The sequence below is a fragment of the Hippichthys cyanospilos genome, chromosome 1 (genome assembly GCF_059441005.1).
Source record: "Hippichthys cyanospilos isolate Australia breed blue-spotted pipefish chromosome 1, RoL_Hcya_1.0, whole genome shotgun sequence".
In the NCBI taxonomy this organism is placed as follows: Eukaryota; Metazoa; Chordata; class Actinopteri; order Syngnathiformes; family Syngnathidae; genus Hippichthys; species Hippichthys cyanospilos.
Genome location: NC_142369.1, coordinates 27,734,055 through 27,758,578, shown reverse-complemented (window position 1 = coordinate 27,758,578; position 24,524 = coordinate 27,734,055). Strand labels below are relative to the sequence as shown.

The following is a 24,524-nucleotide window of genomic DNA, read 5'->3' as shown; positions in this document are numbered from 1 at the left end:
GATGGTGCAGTCGCGTGTTTTAGTTTCTCAACGATCCAAAAGAAACGCTTTAATAAAGAAAACATGTATGTATTTACACAAATGCTGCAGTTTTTAGCGGTTCAAAAGTGCAATGCATCGTAAGGATATGTGTTAATTATTTAAAAAAATGCACGTACACTTTATGTATAAAAGAGCACAGCGATCTGTTAGCTCTCGGCAGCAACGTGAGGGTTCCTCTTTATAGCTTCAAAACATCTCTGGTAGAGCGGGCATTTCGCGCGAAGTAGCTCTGCTCAGTAATAACAAACGTCGCACTGAGTTACACGTTTTTTATTTTGGGGACCATTTCATCAGACGACCAAGGTAGGAACTTCACCCGCTAACGTTACAGTCTTTAAAATACATTTGTCAGTTTGAAAGCGGCCAAGTGTCATTTCGCTAATCTCAGCGATTTGCTTACAATTGGGAAGGATGCAGCAATTGCTTCACTCCAATCTTTGTACTGCCTTGATAGTGTTGGGACCACCATGTTCTCCGACGTGAGCGCGCCGAGGGATGGCCCCTCTCTTCTGTGCCGCCCGGACGAAGACCTGGCACCCGTGTTTGAGCGAGCTTCCCCGGCCTACAGTGCCTGCTCGGAGCGCTTCGGAGTCGGGGAGCGGAATTTCAGTCGTCAGTATGCTCACATTTATGCAGCGCGACTCACCCAGATGAGACCTATACTCACGGAAAAAGCCCAACAAAAGTGGGGTATGTGTTCGTGACCGAGTGCACTATCGTATACACTACACTTTAGTCTTTCTCAGTTTTTAGAGAGCCAATGCAGGCATTTATTTCACATTATAGTGCAATCTCTTTGCCAAACGAAAATGCTTTGATAACTGGTTGCACGCTTTGTATCTTCCGCCATCTAGTGGAAGAGCGTTTAAATGTTCATTCTGCCACAATTTGCTAACTTCTAATTAGATCAAAACGATACATACATTACGTTACCTGTAGTAAATATTGTTCAAACCACAGTTGAATTAATTTGGATAATCTCTCAAAGCGTTTTGTTTGAGCACTACATATAGGATAATTATTGTAATAAGTGTCTCGTGTGTGTGTGTGTGTGTGTGTGTGTGTGTGTGTGTGTGTGTGTGTGTGTGCTTGTGCGTGTGTGCGTGTGCGCGCGTGTGTGTGTGTAGGTTCCGATGTGCTTCTGCGGAAACTGTGTGATCTCCAGACAGGAGAACAGTGTTGCATTGTAGGAACGTTGTTCAAGCGTATGGACTTGCAGCCATCCATCCTTAAAGAGATCAGTGAGGAGGTTAGCCGTACACTTTTACGCATTTTGCTGCGTTACAACATCCTTATTACCAAATTAATAACGTTCATTTTGGTTCAAACACCACACCCCACAAAGAGAACACAAAATGTTTCTTGGAGATGTCTCTAAACGCCATTCAAAAAAAAAAAAACAATTATCACGGAGCAATGGGCTTATTGTCATTATGGCATGTTGTTTGTGTTATTTGACTAAATAGGAATTCATACCATGTATTGTTAAAACATGGCATGTTTGGTGTGGCATGTTGTGTGTGTTATTTGACTAAATAGGAATTCATACCATGTAGTGTTAAAACAACAAAAAGTAAAAAAAAACTGAAGCTCTGTAAATTGCTTTTATCCGTATTGTTTAATCCCGGGGCAATCGTAATGAGCCTGGTCAGTGATGTGTATAACAACTTCTGTTTCTTTATCTTGTTGTTCTCCAGCACAACCTGTTGCCCCAGCCTCCGCGAGTCAAATACATCAGTGACAGTGATGAGCTGATTCTAGAGGATGAGCTGCAGAGGATCAAACTGGAGGGCAAAATTGAGAAAGATAGGTGTGTCACAGGTGAGAGGGTTTTTTCCCAATTTTTTTCCCAGGTGTTTTACAAATGGACAACACAACACCTCATTGGTTGCTCTTTTCTGTAGGGAGTGTTATTGCTGTTTATGGCGCAGAGAGGAATGATGGGAAGTTCACAGTGGAGGACTTCTGCTTAGCTGATCTCCCTGAACAGACTGTTAGACCTGCACTCAATGCTGACAGGTAAACACATAAACAACACACCAAAATAAAGCCTGCCGCTGCAAAGCAATGCTACCAAGCGCTACTGCACAATTCAGTCGCGCCAAGCAGCATGCAGTGTTCTGCGGATACTTTTGGCTTGTCGCTCACAGTATGCAAATAATTTGGCTTTGATTGTGAATCTCAACTCATGTGAATGGCATCGTAAATGGCCAAAATGCCCGTTTTAAATTGCATGATGTTTCACAACAAAAATGGTTCAGAAAATTGATGAATTTATTTAATCAGGAAGCGTTCCAGAGAAAACTACAAAGGATGCATGACCAGTTCATCTGGAAACCAGTTGACAAGTTTAAAAAACAATTAAATATATTTTAATTGTAATTTAGATCACAAATTTAGCGCTTCAAAACGATCCTTGATAAGCATGACACGAGTCAAGATTCTGGGTATGGTGTAAGTTGTTTGCGGTAGTCCAGTTCCATCTAGTTATTCTGAGTCACTTGACGTTCAAATGCCTTTCAATAATACTGTCTCATACTGCAAAGCTCTATTGTTGTATCTTTTTTTTTTTTGTCAGATTTGTGCTGCTGGTCTCTGGACTGGGACTTGGTAGCAGTCACGCTGACAGCATGCTGGGTCTACAACTGCTTGTTGACATGGTAACAGGCCAGCTTGGTGACCAGGGGGAGCAGAGCGGAGCGGCGACAATATCGAGGGTCTTGATGGTGGGAAATCTCCTCAGTCAAAGCACACAGGACAAAGACGCCTCAACAAAGGTGAGTCAACCATGGGCCACATGCAGCTTCTCACGATGAAAGAATAAAAAAAACAGTTTACTGCCAGATGCCCGTAAGCAAAAAAAAAATATGTCCCTGAACCCTTCTAATACTGCAGTTTATCCTTTCTCCCTTAGTTAGTCGCGTCTAGTGGATGCTTAGAATTTATCCAATCTACTGTCACTTCTGTTTGTCTGTCTAGGCCAAGTACCTGACCAAAAAGACGCAGGCCGGCAGCGTGGAAGCCATTCGCTTGTTGGACGAGCTGCTGCTCCAGCTGGTGGTGAGCTGACCTACACTCCCACTGTCCTCTTTTGATTACAGACGCCTTTTGTGCACTGACATGTTACCGGAGACTTTCAGGTGGATGTTGAGCAGCAAGTTGCTTGTTTGTTGCCAAAGTGTGAGCACAGATTTGTATATCATCCTCCCCTTCAAGGCCTCGGTCCCGGTGGATGTGATGCCTGGCCAGTTTGACCCCACCAACTACACACTGCCTCAGCAGCCTCTTCATCGCTGTATGTTCCCCTTGTCCTCTGTCTACCCCACACTGCAGCTTGTGTCTAACCCATACCAGGCTACCGTGGATGGGGTGAGGTGAGGAACAACACACCACAAACACACACACTTTCACCTTTGCAAGCCAGAATGCCTAAACTATACAAACCACCAAAACGCATTCGGAAAACTATTCAAACATTAAAAAGTCAAATAAAAGCACCGGCCTTCTGGAGGTATTCTAATTTTATCCAAGTTCCGGCCTTGCAACTCATGTAATGGTCCTTGTTAGAGTGCTATCAACACGCTGTTGATCTTGGCAAGTTTCACGGTCGTCTTGCTGAGTTGATCGAACTCACGATGAACTCTTACATCATGTCCAAGAAAGTTAGCCAGCCGGTCCATCTCAGTGTGTGTCGGCTTCAGCTCTGTCTGCTTTACTTCTGCGGCCTGGTGGAAGTTTCTCTCTTGTGAGAATTTAATCAAGGAGTTGTTTTGCACAGTGCACATAGCATATATGAAGGTCAGGGGAATAAGAACTGGCCTACCTCGTTTCTCCTGATGATAGATCCTTGAAGCGTCTGCATGGTTTTTCCTTCACTTCCGCACAATCTACCTTTGCGGACCAGTCGTGTCTGTTGCTAAAAGATAAGCCGGTGAGGACTAATCTGTTCGTTTTTTAGCCTTTCAAGGAAGTTGTTATGGTATGCAAAATTGCCCACAACTGTTAACTGATTGTCCCAGAGCCAAACCCAGAAAACAGCAGTTCAATATCAATGTCAGTTGACAGCAGGTGGCACTGCTGCATCAAATGTCAGGCTTTTTACATGGCTGAGAAAGGGTGAATTACTCTTCTTGTTATTCCAAAAATGAAATATTTAGATTAGTCTTCTTAATTGTTAACCCATAAATGAAATACTTCCCATAATAGTGTTTAGAGACTTACAGACGCATAAAACATATTCTTGCCTAAAGAGCTTTTGACCTGAATTCTGCTTTTGAAAGAGTCCTTTATCTGTTAAAAAAAAAAATAAAAGGGGGGGGGGGGATTTCCCTCTCCTCCCCATGCTACAAGCAATCCCGATGGTTTGTCTGAAGCCATGTTTTTTTTTCTTCAACTCAGGTTCCTGGGCACCTCAGGTCAGAATGTCAGTGACATTGAGCGCTACAGCAGCATGAATAGCCATCTGGAGATTTTGGAAGAAACGCTGCGATTGCGCCACCTCGCCCCTACAGCTCCAGATACACTCGGTACGACAGGCTGGTGCATTTAGTAACCGTGTCTAGTCCAGTGGTTCTCAACCTCTTTCTCAGCGATGTACCACCAGTGAAATATAGTTTCAGCCAAGTACCCCTTTACCAGTGCAAAGGGTTTTTGGGTATTAAAAAAAACAATTAAAAAGACTTAAAACAAGCCATCAGTGTCTTTATTAAACTTTAGACCCTTTCAAAGTTCATTTGTATTGGTCCATAAAAAATATTCAACCTTAAGTGTACTCTTTTGGATCATAGAAGGACTCTATCAAAAAGAAATAACTTAATTATTAATACATATTTTTCCACAAAAATCAATATCGAGTGTCAGACCTGTTCTAAAAAAAAAACCAAAATACAAAAAACATAAATGTTTGTTCACGGAAAAATATTACATATAAAGCGTCCTGTTTTGAGGTTATGTGGAGATGTGTTCACAAAAGTAAATCATTTAACTATTCATAAATATTTGTCCTCAAAAGATAATCAACATAAAGTGTCAGGCCTTTTCTCAAAAGAAAACAATTTTAAATAAATATTTGTCCACAGAAAAATATTCAACTTAAAGTGCCCTCTTTTGAGATCATAGTAGAGATGTGATCACAAAAATAAATCATTAACTTGACAGGTAACGAGAGGTGGCACATGACAAATTGGGTCCAACCATTCTGGCATGGGGGAGAATCTTGTGTTTTTACAATAATGAAATTGAATAATCTACTGAACATATACTTATATTTTCCTGAAACAACTAATTAATAATTTTGGACACCCCTGCCCTAAAGTTCCTTTATCCAAGGGTACTAGTACCCCCATTTGAGAACCACTGGTCTAGTCCATTACCTTAAGTCATTTATTCAATACCTGTGAATTTTCTGTTAGGTTGTTACCCGTTTTACCTGAAAGATCCATTCATCTTGGAAGAATGTCCACATGTTTACTTCGGCGGGAATGCCCCAACATTTCAGTCAAAGCGCCTTACAGGTGTGTGTGTGCGTGCGCACAACATGTATTCATTTGCTTGACAAATAGAATTGACCTAACCCGTGCAGTATAGTATAATTTTTTTAAGTATAATACATTGAGTGGTACTTTGACTTACAAATGCCCCACCTTGCCTGTTTTTTTTTAAGTTCTTTTACAGTTTATGCCGTTTGCGCCCTTTATTGACCGCAACGCTAAAGCACACACACAAAATGAGAACACATTACAAGAAGCAACTGTCAGAAAGGAAACCCAGCCACACACTCTCAGAGACTAATCTGATCCAGTTACTGAAAATATTACAGTATATTCACTTTATAAAATGAGATTATGTTACACATGAGCTTTTATTGTGTTAAATGTTTTTGTACTTTTACATTGATGGCTTTCTTCATGAACTCTATTTCACCCATAAAAGGGGTTTTTGGAGGGCAAGGATGATTTACTGGAATTTCAGTTTAACGGGGTCTATGTTCAAGAGAACAGTAAGGATTGGTTACAAGTCAAAGTACCATTGCAATACTAATAGTTTTTACTTGAAGCTTTGCATTCTTTTAAACATTCAGTGTGTACGTCATTCATTTTTCCATTTCACCAGGCGCCGATGGGCAGGAAATCCTTTTGGTGTCTGTGCCCGCGTTCCACAGCACCCAAACGGCATGTCTTGTCAACCTGCGCACTCTTGAATGCGAGCCAATCAGCTTCTTTGCCTTTTCCGCGAGTGACGACGACGAGAGTGAGATGAACGTCAGCCACTGAGAGGAGTATAGTTAGCCCCCAAGTGATATTCCGCCAGATCTATTCTGCGTTCTTGTGAAGTTGATCCGCGAAAGCCTCAATTGAAACCACCCTTACGCATGAAACGTGCCAGTGCTGCTCATCTTGATCATTCAAGGGCCTTTCTGTAAAATGTGTTTTTCACGGAGAACGGCAGTGTAAATAACCACATCGAGAATTAAAAAGTAGTGTTTAATGTGCATCCGCAATACAATTCATGTATGGAAACGCTGAATATCGTGTCTGAAAGACGTGGCATGAACACACAGAAAAGTTGATTAATTTTCAATGAAGAATCATATTTTCAAGTGTTATACAGTATACAGTCGTTAAAGATTTAAACTGGCAAAGGTGAATGTTGTTTATTCAAAAGTACTGTTACCACCAAGCAGTACAGTTTGCGTCAGTTGTGTTCACTTGCTTTTCCTTTGTAAATATTTGTGAAGGGTACCAAAAGAAAATCATCCACGATGTAGTGTTTGGGCGGAGCTACATACATCTAATTTCAAAAGCTTTTTTTCCCCCCTAGTCCGATAGAGGTTCGGCATCGCTGCTGAATTCACTGACGATTCACTGCGCTGCTGTGATATCTAACCTTTGACATCGACATATTTCCAGCATATAGTTCACAGACGTTCATCCACTGTAGATTAAACTGCACTGTACAGCTTTGGCGAGCGAAAAATTTCCTGCATTCTTGTAGCTCAGAGAACTTCACGGGTATAAACGCAGTGAGCTTGCTTTAATAGTCATCAATCTTGTAATCGTAGTTGTAGTCCAGGATTGAGTCTGTGAAGCCACCGGGCGTTGATGATTGTCCCTCCTTTATAAGCCACGAGTCGTACCAGGGTGCGGTGGTCCCCGGCGTTGTGGGAACTGTGGTGGTTGTGGGTGGGAGGGTAGTTGTCGTCGTCGTCGTCGTCGATTTCGACCGCATTAACCTCTGCTGCCGGAGACGGCGAATACGAGCTATTTTGACTCTCCTCAAGCGTTCCTTGCTTAGTTGTGAGTTTTGTGAGATGCCACTGTTCCCATTAACCACACGGCCATCGGTGTTGATAATCGGCGGCTGGACTACGGTATTGCCGTGGCTGACCAAGCGGATTGGCCTGTTGCCATGGAGAGCCAGAATCTGCGGGCAAATGACAGAAAAATTAAATGTAAAAGGAGCACTCTTTTTTTTTTGTGTGTGTGTTGTCATAAGCTATGATCATGGGCTCACCTGCTTAATGCGGTCCCAGTTGGATTTGGCCAAATTAAAGCTGCATGTGGTCGCTCCTGCCTGGTATCCCACCACGCAAAGTTTGGTCAAGGAGGAAAAGCCCTCGGCTTTGGCTGTTACACGATACTCGCCAGGGTTTAGCAGCCGCCAGTAGTCTCCGGTTGAAGCTACAGTGGGATGGAGGGAACTCATGTTGGATTCGGGTACAAATTCGGCCCTCGCGTGTGATTTGTGTGTTTGCTCTGACTTGTTGTGATGTCGTGGTTTATCCCCTCGACAGAAATGGTGGCGTTTTCAAGCGGGTTGCCCTGCTCATCCTTCACTATACCCCGGATGCCACGATGAACCTTTGCAAAAGAAAGAAAATGGTTCAATTACGTAATCACACATAAAGACCGTCGGTGCCCAGTTGTTGTCAGAGCGTGAGGCATACCTGCTCCATGAAGATGAGCATGGCCTCTCGGTTCTTCTCCCACTCACGCTGCAGCTCACTCTCATGAGGGAACTTATCACAGCCCAGGAAAATGGACAGCTCCAAACAGTTGGTGTGCAGATAGCTGAAGTCATTCATGCCTGAGGAAAGAGAGAGGCATTAAGATGCCTTTGATCTTGTGCGCCTGGCAATAGACGTTGAACCTACCCACTGGTCTCTACTTACTTCCAGTGATAGGTTTCCATTTGGCTCGATTGATGATGCCGTGCGCCCCTGCGGTGACGTCCCCGTGGCAGGACCCGTGGTAATTGTGCGTCATAGTCAGGTGCGTGGAGGCGTAGGACACGGCTAACCACCTGAAGAGGGATTCGTCTGCGATCTCTCGCAGATCTTCCTCGGGCTCGGCATAATGATAACCGCCGCCTCGCTCCCTGTCATCCTCCTCCTCCCTGTGGTCGTAACCCTGGTGGTAGCTCGGATCGTAGCCGTGGTCGTAGCCTTGGCCGTGGTCGTAGCCTTGGCCGTGGTCGTAGCCTTGGCCGTGGTCGTAGCCTTGGCCCTGGTCGTAGCCTTGGCCCTGGTCGTAGCCTTGATTGTGTCCGCGGTCATAACCGTGCCCCTGGTCGTAGCCATGACCATGGTCGTAGCCATGTCCTCCCCACTCATGCTCTGGGTAGCCCCTGTTTCTCCAGTCCTGATCCGGCTCCTCCCGGTATCCGTGGCCCCATTCGGTCACATCGAAGCTGTCTTCTTCATACCTGCGAGAGAGAATTTGAATGAGGGGGGACGCACGAAAAATGATGCGCAACCGTCAGGCGCCAGAGCATACTGTCTCTTCTTGCGGCTGTGGGGCATGTCCTCAGTGGGTTTGTTGGTACGTAAACTGTCGAATGGGTATGCCACAAATGACTCACCACCCTGAAAGTTTGCCCCCAACACAAAGGGGTGGCTTTCCATCCAGGAAATGATTGCCCTGGTTTCGACAGCAATCTGGAATCAAACAGGAGAATAACGCCACGCTCACGGAACCGTGTAAACTAATATCCAGTACGCTTACCGAGCTGTTGTGCAGCAAGTTGTCGGGTATGGCAACATGGTGGTTGGGGAACAGTTTCGGCACCATGCCTCTTTCTTCCGCGTCCCACAGAACGCTGTTTAGATCTGGGAAGTTCTGGAAAATGTCAAATCCATCATTGGTAAAGTGGCCGGTGGTCCATCCACTCAGCTCTGATCCCTGCACCGGGGAAGAAAGCACCAGGGGGCAAACGACCAAATTACCATTGTTCACTCGCTTTTCCAGGCATCTCCACTACAAGTTTTTTTTTTTTTTTTCTCAACTCACTGCTTGAAAGGCTTCTTCATGCCCATCAGGGTTTAGTGATGGCACCAAGTGGATGCGTATTCCATCTACCAGCCGCTGAGCTCGGGGGTTTCGGTCTCTGTATTCCTTGCACAAGTACTGCATGAGAAGCAGAATCATTTCCCGGCCCACTGCCTCGTTACCATGGAGACCTGCTGTGTAGCGTAACTCTGGCTCACCTGCACAAAATGCCAAATAGAACTAGTGTTGTCCATCAATTATGAATCAATGACACAATCTGATGTAAACCAATACTAACAAGAAACAAAATGGACAGTATCTATTCAACCTGCAAACTTGATTCTATTTCAACTCTTTTGACATTAGACGGCGAAAAAGCTGTTTTCTCCCACCCATGCTTACCTATCTCATGTTCTGTGGGATTGCTGGAGATCACCATGGCCATGATGTCCAGTCCCTTAGAGCTGCGGCCCAGGCTGTATATGTTGGTGATGTTGGGACACTCTTCATTCACTGACTTCATAAGCTGAACAACAGAAAGATAAAAGAGCTGTCAAGATTAATTGACAAGTTATTCACGATCAAACTAATCCACAACAATTTTAATAACCGAGTAATTGTTTAGAGCAATTGTTTTAACTTAAAATTGTCCATATCTTGTGGTTTTAGGGTCTCAGGAGTAATTTGTTAATGCTGAGATGCCTTACAGCAGTAATCCGTTATTGGGGGAAGACTGGTTTTGCAAAACATTTGAATGCAAAAATGTTTTTTTTTTTTCCCCAGATAAATTGATGAAATAATTGATAGAATATCCATCCATCCATTTTACAAGAGTCGCAGGCTTTCCGGTGCTTATCCCAGCTGACTTCGGGCAGTAGGTGGGGGAACAGCCACTTGCAGGGAACACAAAGACTAATGACCATTTACGCACTCAATCGCGCCTAAGGATGATTTAGTTTGTCCAATACACCTACCATGCTTGTTTTTGGAGTGTGGGAGGAAGCTGGACTGCCTGGAGAGAACATGTTTTTTTTAATTAATTTATTTTTGTACCTGTTCACATTGAGTTCCTATCTTCAACCGATCGAACGTGCCTGCTGTTTTAGCACCAATATTTTGAAAGAAAATGGATACACGGATGGACATTTTCAACATTACACCGACAGAATACTGCTGTTAAATAGCAGTTCAAACTCCAAATCAATACTTCAATAGTGTCTCCTGTCTCCCTTTCTTTAATTGATTGATTGTTTTAGTGAACATGTAGACACATTGCGCATTATTCATTTAGTGTATACAATCATACATATATAGTACGATCATTTATTTACATCAAATTTGCCCATCAAAAACTTTTATACAAGATTATATTCAATTTATAGATATTTTTTTATATTTTTAGCTCTATATTTTAGAAACTCTTTGAGTGCAGCTATTGATTCAGTTCTTTTCAGTTCTCTTTCATAGTTGACCATGAACAGATACACACATTTGCTTCACTAGCGGATTGTCTCCTCAGATCATGAGAAAAGGATGCGGCTTATATTCCTAAAAATACGGTACTTTAACAGAGTACTCACTGCAACCATTTCTGAGTAGCTGTGATGTTTAAACTTCAGATAATCTACTGGAGTCACTTCATTTTGCCTGTGCAGGAAAACATCTGGATCTGTGAGTGGTAGAGAATGGAATGAATACAAAATAAATACTGTATGTATATGCAAGTTACTATATACTCACCAGGCAAAGGGCAGCCTAGAATCTCCAGTCTCATGCACAGTGTGCCATTCCAGCTCTGAGGCATGATTCGAATGTAACGGGCCACGACAGGCTCCGCCAGCTGGTTCAAGACTGGAGTGTCTTTATCGCTATTACCAAAAAACAGCTGCAGCGGGGGGAAAAAAAGAAAATTAGGGAGTGGAATAATACATGAGATGGTAGGCTTTGGATAAGTCGACTCCTAGGTGAGCTCACCCAGTCAGCATATCCGTCATGGATGGTTGTCCACTCTCTGCTGTCATTGCTAAAAGCCAGGAAGTATGACGTCACAAAGTCACTCCTGCAATGACACAAGGGGCATCCATAATTTCTGGGGGTTGGGGAGGGACTGGAAAGTGCTTTCCTATGTGTTTTGTGCCTTACTCATTCTGCGAGTCTCGACCCTGGGTTATGACTCCCGTGAACTCGGTCTCACTCCGAGCGTCAATCTCGAACCAGTGGACTTTGTCCTCTGAGTTTGCGCACCACGCTCCACCTCGAGGGTTATCTTCATCCTCTGAGCCCTGGAGCCAGTGAGACAAGGATAAAGTTTCTGTGAGCTTTTTGATGAAGCAATCTTTGTCAAAGAAAATGCACAGAAAGAACATCATCATAATAATAACAACATATAACAATAAGGCTGGTAAAAATGTATACCCTCACAGGGCCTGTGCTTAATTATTCTGCAGCATGAGTCTGTTAGAGCGTGTTTCCAGACATGAGTGGACGTAAGTGATGCTTACGCAGGGTGCACACCCTGACTGATGTGTACCTGCATGTTAAGGCGCGCCCTCTGAGGTGCAAAATCATACTGAGACATCGAAGAGGCCGAAAGTTGATCCGGCTCGATCCGGTGGGATTCCATCCCCAGGGGAGGACATTCTGACACAAACCCACACAGCAAATTGTCAACCGGTACGTGGAAAAAAAAGAAAGCTTGCAGTATTTTCCAGACTGGACAACATTTGACTTACTCTTTGGTTCTTTGTAGACACGTGGCCTGTTCCTGGCTCGCTCCTCAGCCTCCTTTAGTTTCCGCGCTCTCTCTGGCAGAGGTCAAAAAAACAGTTTTAAAAATAATTCCACAGAATTATTCCACAGATTTGTCCCAGATCTTCCCTCTAACTCAACCAAGAACTCATCAGGGGAGTTACCGCTGTTTTTGCACATTACTCATGCCAATAGTACTCATGAGAGAACAGAGCAGCTTGAAATAACTAACAAATGAATGGAAGAAAAAAAAGTTACTTTGGAGTCTTCTGCGTGTTCTCCGGTCAAGCACACGTTTAAAAATTCTAAACTTTGAATTGGGTTTTGCTCTGGGAATTTCCCAAACTGCTCGTTTTTGTAGGACCTCTCTGCTATTTTAACGTCATGTTGTGTTCACGTGCATTAAGTCAAAAAACACTTCAGCAGTTACGGCATACAGTATCAAACCATAATGAGCACACTTTTAGGACAGGCATTTTGCAATCAATTCAAGAAAATGACTTAAGACGCGTTCCAGAGGAATAGGTACGTTTCCCAACACTTAATATCACACGATGTAATGTTCAAGCATCCTCCTCCATCTAAAAACTACAGTATTATGTGACAATTATTGGAGCTCTATGAAAGATAATAATCCTTAATGCATCAATTCATTTTGAAGAATTATTGTGACCATGCAATTTGAACAGTAATACTAAATTGCCATACACTATTATTTTTCTGAAACAATGAATTCAATAATAATTTTCAAAGGATTTTGCATGTTTCCTTGTTTGTTTTATTTCAAATCTCAAGTTGAAGTTTCTTCAAGTACCCCCATTTGAGAACCACTGCTTTAGCACAATAATGTAACTATTGGTTTACTATCAAAATGGCCGCCCTGTGAGATGGATAATAATGGGTGGCGGTTTCAAATGAGCTTTAATCTCTTTGGATAAATTGCAGATCTTGCATTGGAGTTATACAGACTGCAGGCTACATGGACTTGCACTCACTTCTGGCACTCGAAACCGGTATCTGTTGCAAACTCCGGTGTCTTTGAGTTTCTGGCAGGAATACCGAATGTTGCCAAAACCCATGGTCCATAAACATGCAATGAAATCGTGTCAAAAGAGCACCATAGACGATTGCTGTTAACCGAACCATAGTTGCCATTAGCGCTAGTTGGCGATTGCTGTTGCTACTGTATACTGCCGCGCCTCGTTAAAAATGAGATAGCTACATATGAATGGATGAGACGGGAAATAAGGTGGAAAAGTAGAACCATTTTTCAAAAGCCGTTCCACCCTAATGTATGTATGCGCAAATCGGAGAACAATTTGACAGACGGGAGGGAAGAAACAGCACTAGTGAATGTTGATGATGTACTGCATGTAAACAAACTCACATGCATATGACCATCTATCAAGTTGTCAAAAACTATTGTGTCCATTTTCACCAAACGGTAACTCGGGCCTATGAAACGCCATGTATAAGACAGCGTAAAACATACGATTGTAAAGGCAAGTAAAAGCCTATTTGCGTGTTAACAAATCACACCTGCCTTCCCTTCGGAGAGAAATGTGATCCAAAGGGAGAGCTCATGCTGTTCTGCTATCACTTTTACACTTGGGTCACAGGCCATGTTGAGTTTGGCATGCACAGGATCACATGTCAAGTCGTCTGGCATGTTGTTAATAAATAAGAAAAGAGAAAAAGCAAACGTTTACAGTTTGGCGCTGTACCTCTCTGTTCCCTCTCCCTTTCTTTTTGCGCTCGCTCTCTTTCCTTCTCCATCCATTTGTCATCAGTTTCATCTTCCTTTTTCCCTGCAGACAATAAGAGAGTTGTGGATGATTGTGCTTTATTCAACCACGGAATCTCTGCGTATGCCATTAGGGTTCACCAATTATAGAAAAAGGTCACCCCATTTAAGCAAAGAGGCATGAGGAAAGTTACTGTCCATTTTGCCATGGAAACTCAGTGTGTGTGTGTGTGTGTTTGCGTGTGTGAGCGGGTGACTGCATTAACACACACACACACGTGTCACATACTCATTCCATATTCGTCGTATTCGTCGTACCAATTCTCATAGGGTGGAGTATTTGTCGTCTCTTCTAAAAAGATAAACAAACATTTGTTTCACATTTCATGGGATGACTTATCCCATGTTTTATAGAACGGCCCAACCCGTCGACCGCAACGGCTGTTCACGATTTGGATGAGGATAAACGCCGTCTGATTTAATAGTTCAATCTTCCCTTTAAATTTACAGGAACGATAACAAGGTTCAGATCTGACCTCAAGCTTGAAAGCAAAAAGCACCACTATGGAAAGTTTGGTCTGTGAGGCACGCAGCCACCCCCTCTTGCCTGTAAAGTAGGACAGACTCACTTCAATGTTATCCCCATGTGCTGAATTAGTCATTATTTCTCGCAAGCTTTCATGCCTACAACACAGATGGAGGCAATATTGACTCTATCTGCATGGTGGCCGGTCTCGAGTAGAGAGCCTTCTTCTTCAGCGCCCGTCACAATGTCGAATGATTGATGAGCGGTCTTTTCACCTCGCTGCAATGTGTGAGTGTCAGTACCTACCTGGGAGAGTTTCTACTTTTATCTCGGGGCTGACATCTTCGCCATCTGGGGCCGGAACTTTCTCTGCAACTGAAGTAACGAGATGAAATCAGGAATTAATCATCTGGAAAAAAAGCCAAACGACAAAGCTCTTCCAGATACAAGTATTTTTCCAGGGTGCTTCCCGACTCTAGTTGTCTTTAAAGGAAATGAGTCTTTAAGATGCAATAATTTTTATGCACAGAAGACAAATACTTTGAATTAAATACGACGTAGTCAGCAAAAATAGTGTTTCCTATTGTCTTTTATTTAAGGAAGCTTGTGCCTCCAAAATCACCTTGTAGGAGACCCACTAAAACGGGGGTATTAAACTCGTTAAAGCCAATTTATTTATTCAAATTGGCCCAACTCATAAAATCATGGTATATATTTATATGACTTTAAAACAACAAGTTTATACGTACTATTATTTTTTAACACTGTCCAAAAAAAAAACAAGCGCTACATCGCTAGTAATCATAAAATATTAACATTATTATTAATCATAAAACATTTCAAGTTTTTCATTTACTAAAAAAATTTTGCTCATTTTTATACTTTACACAATCATCTCGCGGGGCAGATTAAACCCATTGGCGGGCCAGAATCGGCCTGCGGGCAGTAGCTTTGACAACCTAGCCCTAAAACGTGTCTTCGTTCAGCCATTAACATCACATTGTCACAGATCATAAATGAATTTTCAAAGATTTAGAACGGTCAAACATTTGTTCAAAAAAAAGATTTGTGAGAAAAATATGAAACGTATCACATTGGGACATGAGTTTTGATCTGACACAAGTGGTATGTACCCCTAATTAGCTTACGTAAGCAAATGGAAAACTGATTGCGTTTTACCGGTAAGGAATTGAATGTAGTGGAAACAACTATTTTTTCAATCATTTTGACATATTTGAGCTACTGTCCTATTATGTACATTTGGTTATAGTCACAGCTCAACTTGAAACGTGTGCACATCCATACAAGGGAACAATCCATTTCAAATGTTTCTCTACTCACTGATGCGAGCCAATATTAGAGACCTGAGGCAAGTTTTTTTTTTTTTTTTTTTCCTTCCCACACTTGAAAGATTTGTTTCATTTAAAATGGATCTTTACAGGCATGAGGCCTTCTGGCTAGAATGACTGATGTGACGGTTTGACACCAGGTGTAACCTTTCGCATTCATCTCCTGAAGGGGTATCCCGTCACCGTGCTCATTGACAGTACAGACGTGCGTGTACAACATGCTTGAGTCGGTCTGCAAATAGTTTGGCAGGCAGTCAGGGTCACTTTTCAAGTATGCAAACTGCGCAGGCAAAGTCTCCAATTATTTCCGTCAAAGCTTTGTTGAGGACACCCTGGGATAAACTGTCATAGAATCGCGAATCCGGCTAAATTTTGTAATTCATGCAACCTACTGGGTTGGCCTTGTGTTCGTCATGTTTGTCGTTTTTGATGCAGTCAGCCACACTTCACTCTAAGATTGTTTTGGGCAATTCTGGCCATAAGCGTTGGGCATTTTGTCACTCGTCACCCACACACAGTACAATCAGCCACTCGCAGTACATTCCTTGAAAAAAAAGAAGAAAGAAGCAGACGTACACGTGGAATCCCAGTAATCACTGTCGTCTGTCCTAGTCTTCTCATTAACCTTGGGCCCAGCGGGTGTCGGGTCCTCCTCTTTCCAGTAGATTTCATAGTCATCCGTTTCAGTTGGAGACGGATCGTTTTCGTCCGGTTTCCAGTAATCTTCATCCGTGTACGTTGCCGGAGCATATGGGTCTTTCTCTTCGGGTTTCCATTGTTCTTCGTCGGGGTCCGTCACTGGTCGCGAGGGGTCCTTTTCTCCTGGTTTCCAGTATTCTTCGTCTGTGTCTGTTACTGGGCTCGACGGATCTTTCTTTTCAGTTTCCCAGTACTCCTCTTTCGGGTCCGTCTCTGGGGGGGGTGGGTCTTTCTCTTCTGGTTCCCGATGCTTCTCATCTGTGTCTGTCACTGGATTGTATGGGTCTTTTTCTTCTGGTTTCCAGTATTCTTCATCCGTGTCCGTCGCTGGAGGCGATGGGTCTTTCTTCACAGGGACCCAGTCGAAGTCATCCTCTGGCTCTGGAGCCGCTGGATCTTCCTCCTCCGGCTTCCAGTAGTCGTAGGGAAGATCTGTGATGTCCGACGCTGGTCTGGATGGAGTGGGATCAGCTTCCCAGTAGTCATCCTCAGACTTCCAATAGTCATTGTCTGATAGGGAAATAGAAAGACTCAATCATCTTTTAGATATGTTCCTTGATTCCCTACTGTTTGTTTTAAATAATGAGATCACATTTCCTACTAAAAACAAATCACTATTGAAGTGTTTAGTGACTGTGACTTCATATTTTTAACTGCAGAATGAAATAATAAAGTTTCAAAACCACTGCTCATATTACATGGAACAAACAAATAATGTGCAGATTGTACTTAAAATGGATGCTCAGCCGCAACATAAAAATGATTTGCAGTCTTTGGTCACATCTTTGATTGCGTAGTTTAGCTACAGAATTACATTAGTTAACTTGTTCACTGCCATTGACGGACAATAGACACCACAGATACATTTTAACAGGACAGCTACGGGCTGTCATTGAATAATTTAACGATCATGAGTTGAACTTCACACATCCTCTGTGCTTGCACTTCCACAGAATGAGTCCATGAAAAGATGAATCATTTTGAAGCACATCATTGATGATTAAATGAGCAACTTACCGATATCTGGGTAGGCGTAGTCTGTGTAAGGCTCAGGTTCTGTAGGCGGTTCAGTTGGGATGGCTAAAGGCCGCACATAGACACAATGTTAACAACTTCCTATTTACACAATACAAACTTAGCTCTCAGTTTCACCTGTTGTGGTGGGTGGGAGAGTTGTAGTTGTTGTTTGTCTGTCCTTCTTTCTTCCTTTCTTCTCACTTTTGGGTTTCTTGGTGGCATTTGGGTCTTTAGGTTCTTTGTTCTTTTTCTTGTCCTTTTTCTTCTTTTTGCCCTCCTGAGGCGCTCTTCTCACTCTTCCAAAATTACCTAGATGTGAATGCATAAAAAACAAGAAATACAATGTATAATTGACATTTATTTGTAGACCTATGAGTCTCATTGAATTGCTCCATATCATATATATATATATATATATATATATATATATATATATATATACATATACATATACATATACACCATTTTTTTGGGCATTTCTCCTGCTTTTTGTGTTCCTTTTTCCAGAAGTTGCTATCACTCGGTATTGCCACATCCATCACAATTTTTGCTTTATCAGGCTGGTTGTCTATCACCAGTTTGTCAGTCTGGATGTGGAAGTCTCACAGGAGCTTGGTCTGTTTGTTCTCCACCACTTTTGCAGGTGTTTGCCATCTCAATTCTGGGACCTCCAATCCATATTCTGTACTATTTCTGCTACCTGTTATGCTGTTCCATGTATGCCGTGCCTCACGGCTTCTTACACCCTGGTGCCATGTGCTGTACCATCTCTGGGACTTCCTTGGACAGGCTCTATTGATCTTATGACTTGGGCCTGTTCTGGTAACATGATTGGGGGCTCAGTGCTGCTTTTCAGTCCTGCTTTTACTAGCCACTGGTATGTTTACTCAATGTCAGCCACTCCTTCAATTTGACGGTGGTACATGCCATGCAGGGGATGACAGTCCATCTGGCTCCTTCTTACTGGTCTTCTGTTGTCTGAAGCATTCATTGAGCAGTTTGTCTATGGGAGCCATCATCTTGATGTATTTTTGGTGGCCTGTTGTTTCCTCCTGGAGGTGCACTGGACGCTCTCTAGGCCATGCTTCCCCCTCTTTCCAATTTGTGTAGTGTGTAGTAACCCCATTGAGGTAAAACATTTAATGAGTCCATGCACATATTTTACTTTAAAAAATAGCTCAGGGGATACTGTCAAACAAAACGATACATGTGATACAGCGTGAAGTGTAATTGTTCACCCACGGGACTAGATAGTGCAGTGGTGTTCTCATTGTCAAAGTCTGTGTGGGAGTGTTTAACTTTTGAAATTGCTGTCAAGCCCTCAAAACACCTGAAGAACTATTTAACAGTGACAAAAAGAAAGGCGCGCAAGTCATTGTCAACATGCTTATTGTAGCCATTAATGATTACTTCATGAATGTGATTTAGGAAAAAAAACAAATCACAACATTTTATACTATTTTCTTCAGGTTAAAATGTTTGAGGTATTGGTGCTCTTTATTGATAATGGGTTTTTTTCTGCATCAAATGGTTCCGTTAGTCAAAAATATATCTACTTTCAATAAGGATTGACATATTTTCAGGCACTTTGATGGACTGTAAATTATTTTTTTTATGTTCCAGACTAACCGGGTTATTTGCCATAGTGCGAAATAATATCAGAATATTAAATGTTCTACCCATGTTGCTGGCACTGGAAGATGAATAACCAAAGAAAAGCAATTGTAATTTTTTAGTAATTTTCCTTTGAGAAACTGGATTGTTTCCCTTTCTACTTGGTATAGTATCTTCAATTATCCATTTGTATTTTTGATGTAAAAAAGTGGATATAAGTCCCCACACCGCACTTCAAATGCTAGGTTTTTATTATATAAAACAGTGAAGAGATATTTCATAACTTATGTTTAATGGAAGCTGGCGCACACTTTCTACTATTTAAAGTAATTCAAATGCATTTTTTGCTGCAGTAGACCTTTCACTCACATTTTAATTTCATCTGACCATAACGTGCTTTGGGGAGATTTTGTTGCGGTTTACTTTTTCCGTAATACCAAAAGCTATGTTTGGCACACACGCAACATTGCTCGTCACTAAAAGGACACCATACCTCCAGTCAGTGGGAGCAGACTGAAAATAAGGAAAAGGCAAGAAAAGCCTTCTGAAATCCCTTTTTTTAGGCCCATCAAAATGTGGCAGGCGTGTTCTTTTTCAGGTTTAATGTATGTTTGAATGTGCCTGGTAATTTCAAACACAGCCACTGTATCCCACACACATCCTAACTGAGCTGAACGTGTTATATAAGTGACATTAATGTTGGGGATTTTTTTTTTTTTTTTTAATAACTTCAATAATCTGTATCACAGAAGCCTGGCATTTGGACGGCTGCGTAGGTGTGTAGGTTTTTTCTATTGAGTCTATTATGTTAGGCAGGAATATTAAATGTGTGCTGTGAAACCTTTGAAATGCCTTGTCCCAACAACGGTTGGAAAACTGGTCTAGACAGCTAAACTCATTCAGAGCTCAGCAGTGGTTAATCAGTATTTCCTTCAGGTCAGATGCTGCATGATGTTCTCAGACACTTCCATGGAAAAACTGTCTTTCCATGAGCCACACGGTTTCAATCACACAAATCCCACCAGTTTTACAATAAATACATCACCAGCACCTCAGCGACATCTTCCCCACTGGAAGGTACAGCCATTAGTGGGAGGCAATAAGCTGCCACTTCGGACTGATGTGTATTACATGTGAGGCTCTTCTCTTCCTCTCGTATACTCTGAGGGTTTAAACACGCAGGATAAAAGCAACGGGAGCGCTGGAATGCATTGCTTTTATTTGCCATCTCATTAAAGAGGTCTGAGGCTTACAATCTGTAGAATATAGCAAAGAGTAGAATAGCTCATTGAAGACAAACACATTACAAATACTATATTGTTCAGTCTTATTTCGTCTACAAGGGGTGTATGAAAAGTTTAAGTAATAAACTTAAAGGGATAAAGGACATTTTTGGAACTTTTATTTGAACACTTGCTCCAATGGAGCTGAAGCACTTTCATCCAAGTGTAGAAGAACTCTTTTGTTTGGAACATGCATCGAGCTTTCTTATACGCAAGGCTTAAAACTTTTCACACACCCCTCATAGTTTCTCTTCCAAGGACAACGTGTACTAAAGAACAATGTTTGTAATTCATGAGTTTATATCAGCGATTCTCAGCCCTTAAAAAATGAAAAATAACAAAAGATATATCCCCTAAACAGCACAAAGCTTTTTTTTTTTTTATATCATCCAGCAATGCCACAAGATAGTGTAAAATCTTCAATTTTATTTCTTGCTCGTCTAATGTAAATTTATGTCATATATATGTATAAAACGTGCCAAGATAAAGGCAGGTAAACTTTTGCAAAGGAGTCATTATAACACAATTTAGCAAAACGCTCCTTCATGTTCCAATTAATTTGCTCTTAGTTTGAAAGGAAAACTGTATTGTTCCTGTCACAAGAAGACAATTCATTATATTAGCTGGGCTGGTACCTGCAGAAACTTCTCAAAAATCTCACATACCCCTGAAGTACTTCATGTACCCTCAGGTGTACTCATTTTGCTCAATTGCTGATCTACATCAAAACAATTGCTTTGGACATTCACTTTTATATTATTGCTGGTTATGTCTTATTTAACGTTGCAATTAGTTACTGGGCAGCATTCCTGTGGTTCACGATCTAAAGGGTCAGCCACATGCTCGTGGAAAGTGAGATTGAACCATGACAGTCGTGCATTCATTTTGCAATTGAATCATAAAAGTGAGTGAAACAAAGTACTGTACACGTTTGAATAAAAAACAGTGCCACCTGCAGGTTCTAGATGGGCATTGTCCCACCACCTCCTGTGCAGTCATCACTTTTGAATGTTACTGACCTGCCTCCACCGCGGCATCACTGTCGGTGCTCTCCACTTGGACCGTCTTACTTTGAGGCTCATCCTGAAGCAGTTCCCCTTCTCGCTCGTTTACCCTCAGCTGCAACAGAGAAACGATCCCCCCAGCGCTCTCCCCTTGTCTGGGGGTCAGCAGGCAGCAGAGGGCCAGCAGCGCCGCAGACAGAAGCACAGTCTGGCTTCTCATGCCTGCAGCTCCACCAATTGCAGATTCCTTTTAATTTGCTTTGGAGCTCCTTTTATCACCGGCTTTCCAACTACACAGTTGAACCAACAGGGGTTTTATATTTGAGCCTTCCTTTCCTGTGTGGAGCCCCAGAGTCAACCAGGCTCCGACTGGGCTGGACAGAACTGGAGTGGGGTGGGGGGTAGGGAAAGAAAGGAGGGAAGGAGGTGGCTTAAACAGAGACACCGAAGCGATAGACAGCAAAGCAGAACTTCAGTCAAATGAAAAGCTTCTGTTGCTAACCGCCCTGCAGCGCCGGTCAGCTGAAAAAACTGCTAGACGCACGAGGATCGCTGTCACCTGCCAGACGAGTTACAACAGGTGCAGGCCCAGCTTGGGAGGTGTTGGGGGGGCACAAGCAAAATCAAACTGCTGCATTTTGCAAGGACAGAAGCAAGATGAACTTGATGCACTTCACCACTGAGAGCCATCAACCTGCATAGATGAGTGACTCCTGGGTCATTGGACTCCAGCGAAAGAAGAGGAGGGAACATTAGTAGGGCGACAAGGGTTTTGTGACTTTGCAAAAAGTACCAAAAATCTGAGCAGTGATTTAAAGTAAATGAAAACAGAAAGCAGACATGGATGACTTTTTGAATTACGTTGGTAACAGATGTCTGGTCTCTGTCATTGTTTCCTCTGGGTGGTGTCGAGCACATCTTTGAAACTTGGAGCATGCAAGTGGTCATGTCAATGAGAACGTTTGAAAAGGTGCTGCTTACTTTGAAGTCATTCTCCAAATCACACCATTATCGTATAAACTATTTATGCTAAGCTATGTATTTTCAGGGAATAAAAGTCATTGTAACTTTTATTTAGCTAGTGAAAATAGAAGCAAACATGGTCGCAGTCACCACATTTTCGGTCGATGATATCCAGCATAGTGTTTTGGTATGTTTGTTTATTTAAACTCCAGTTTAAAAGATTAGAGGGAATGGGTTCTCATGTTGTTCTACAAGAAATGTGAAGAAAATAAATGTAGTTGCCCAAGACTATTCACTCAAAAAGAATGACTTCTAAATGGTTTCAGCTTGACTGAGCCTCCCTTGGACTGTTAAGCAGCTGTGCTTGATTAAACAATTGGGACGCAAAAACTGACAGATGCTCAAAAGTAATATGTTTACACTATCCAAAATTGTGATGACAGTGGAGTAAAAGAAAAATAATAAGGTATTTTGGGACTATGACTTTGGCTCAGAAGAATGCAGCACATAGTACATTCTACAGTAAGGTCAAGCGGAGGCCAAGCTAACGGGTGGATTACAGACGCTAACTTTTTTCCATTCAAGTCAGTCACCTGATACACAGTTATAGTAAAGTAATAAATCAGTCAAGTCAACCAAACTTTATTTATAGGGCACTTTAAAACAAACCCCACTGCATACACATTGCTGTTTGTGCAGCAAAAATTATTCATACGACAACAAAGACAGTTAAAACGATAAAGCAAAAACATCTGTCCATGTTTCTGTAGTAAGTAAAAACTTGTTGATGTCTCTCTGTATTTCTGCAGCAAATAAAACAAGTTTGTTTTATATGTCTCCTGTGTAATTAATATTTCACATTTCAAAGGGATTCAAACGCAGCATATTCAGTACCGTTTATTGGTCTAGATATGAGAAACTAGCAGTCTGCTTTGGAAGAGTTAATCAATATGAGTAATAATCAAAACAGCTGCAGGTGGTGACAAAATGAAAACTACTATGAAGTCCATCTAAGTCTGCAAACTGTAACATTCAAGGAGCCATTTTGACCCGGTTTCCACCGGGGAGCCACAAACACTTTATTACATCAGAAATGGATATACTGTGTATATATATATATATATATATATATATATATATATATATATATATATATATATATATATATATATATATATATATATATATATATATATATAAAACAAAGGTGGTACCACATTATTTTCATGAAAAGAAGCAAGCTGATCGAACCAATGTCTGAATCTATCCGTGTTCACAAACAGGGGCATTAAGATGAGATATATTGAGTGTTAAGAATTCATCAAGCGCTCGATCGTATTGTTCACTTACCAGTGTTATCTTATTTTGAAATATTCACTTTTAATCTGGAAGGCTGCACTGTATTTCCTGTTAGCTCTTTGTCGCCATTTAGCTTTCAGCTGTGTTTGTGTTAGCCAAGGTTGTTACATTATTGGTCTCAAGAAAAGAACAAGCAGATTGGCCCGACATTTGAGTCCATCCTTGCTCACACATATTAAGGTAACATTTATTTTGTGTTAAGAACTCTTCAAGCGATTTAGTTTTTAAGGTTCAGTTATATCTTACTTTAAAAATGGGTGCTTTTAATTTGTAAAGTCGCGGTTAATTTCTTTTTCCTGTTTTTACCTTCCTGAAACTGATTGGCTGTCTTACATCACATTTTGTGTCCTGTCGCACCAAAAATGTACTGTAGATTTCGCCCAATCACTCAATCACACAAACTTCATTGACTGCAATTCAAATGCGTCGCTTCTTATGCCGTCCAAGTAGTTGACCTAATACAAGCATTTTTATTTTATTTTTTTTTCCCAAACCAGAGAGAGCCCCAACATAAGGATGAAAGCGCCGCATGTGACTCCGGAGCTGCAGGTTGCTGACCCCGGATCTGAGTCATCACTCAGATGTTTCAAATGATTAAGTGTGCGTTAACATTTAACACCTGTTGTACTTTGAAAGCATATACATGAAACAATTTTATTGTAAAAGCTTAAACTGTTAGACCTTACACAGATCTAATCAGACAGATTCTATCTGGAGGTTGTAGTGTTAAAATGTATCAATTGAAAACAATAACTTCATTGATTGGATTCACAAAATAAAACATAGCAAACGATTGTTTTTGATTTTCCATCCATTGAATGTTTCTCATCACTTTCGGTGTAGGGTTTGCGGTCCCATGCTGTTTGGAATGGTTGTGAGCTTTGTCTAAGCACACTTCCAAAAGATCCCC

General features: G+C 41.8%; 2 protein-coding genes across 3 annotated transcripts; one reads left to right on the top strand and one right to left on the bottom strand.

The window, feature by feature from the left end:
• The first annotated feature begins 18 nt into the window (after positions 1-18).
• pold2 (polymerase (DNA directed), delta 2, regulatory subunit) lies at positions 19-24,407 on the top strand. Of its 2 annotated transcripts, XM_088414451.1 has the most exons (12): positions 19-345; positions 497-732; positions 1,170-1,291; positions 1,740-1,863; positions 1,947-2,061; positions 2,621-2,819; positions 3,022-3,102; positions 3,259-3,416; positions 4,441-4,568; positions 5,454-5,555; positions 6,154-6,291; positions 24,112-24,407. In XM_088414451.1, exons 2-12 carry the CDS (start codon positions 510-512, stop codon positions 24,126-24,128), a joined length of 1,407 nt encoding a protein of 468 aa, XP_088270577.1. In that variant the 5' UTR covers positions 19-345; positions 497-509; the 3' UTR covers positions 24,129-24,407. The 2 variants fall into 2 exon arrangements, with proteins under 2 accessions (XP_088270577.1, XP_088270494.1); XM_088414368.1 differs by lacking the exon at positions 24,112-24,407 and having other exon boundaries at positions 20-345; positions 6,154-6,532.
• aebp1b (AE binding protein 1b) lies at positions 6,511-21,670 on the bottom strand. The gene is made up of 22 exons (XM_088414247.1): positions 21,308-21,670; positions 17,527-17,700; positions 17,392-17,454; positions 16,252-16,884; positions 14,633-14,701; positions 14,090-14,152; positions 13,781-13,864; positions 12,041-12,112; positions 11,839-11,948; positions 11,451-11,590; positions 11,283-11,367; positions 11,049-11,193; positions 10,889-10,977; positions 9,711-9,834; positions 9,330-9,526; positions 9,045-9,221; positions 8,817-8,977; positions 8,213-8,745; positions 7,988-8,127; positions 7,802-7,901; positions 7,555-7,721; positions 6,511-7,464 (listed from the first exon to the last, which is right to left on the bottom strand). Exons 1-22 carry the CDS (start codon positions 21,510-21,512, stop codon positions 7,075-7,077), a joined length of 3,921 nt encoding a protein of 1,306 aa, XP_088270373.1. The 5' UTR covers positions 21,513-21,670; the 3' UTR covers positions 6,511-7,074.
• Positions 24,408-24,524: the final 117 nt, after the last annotated feature.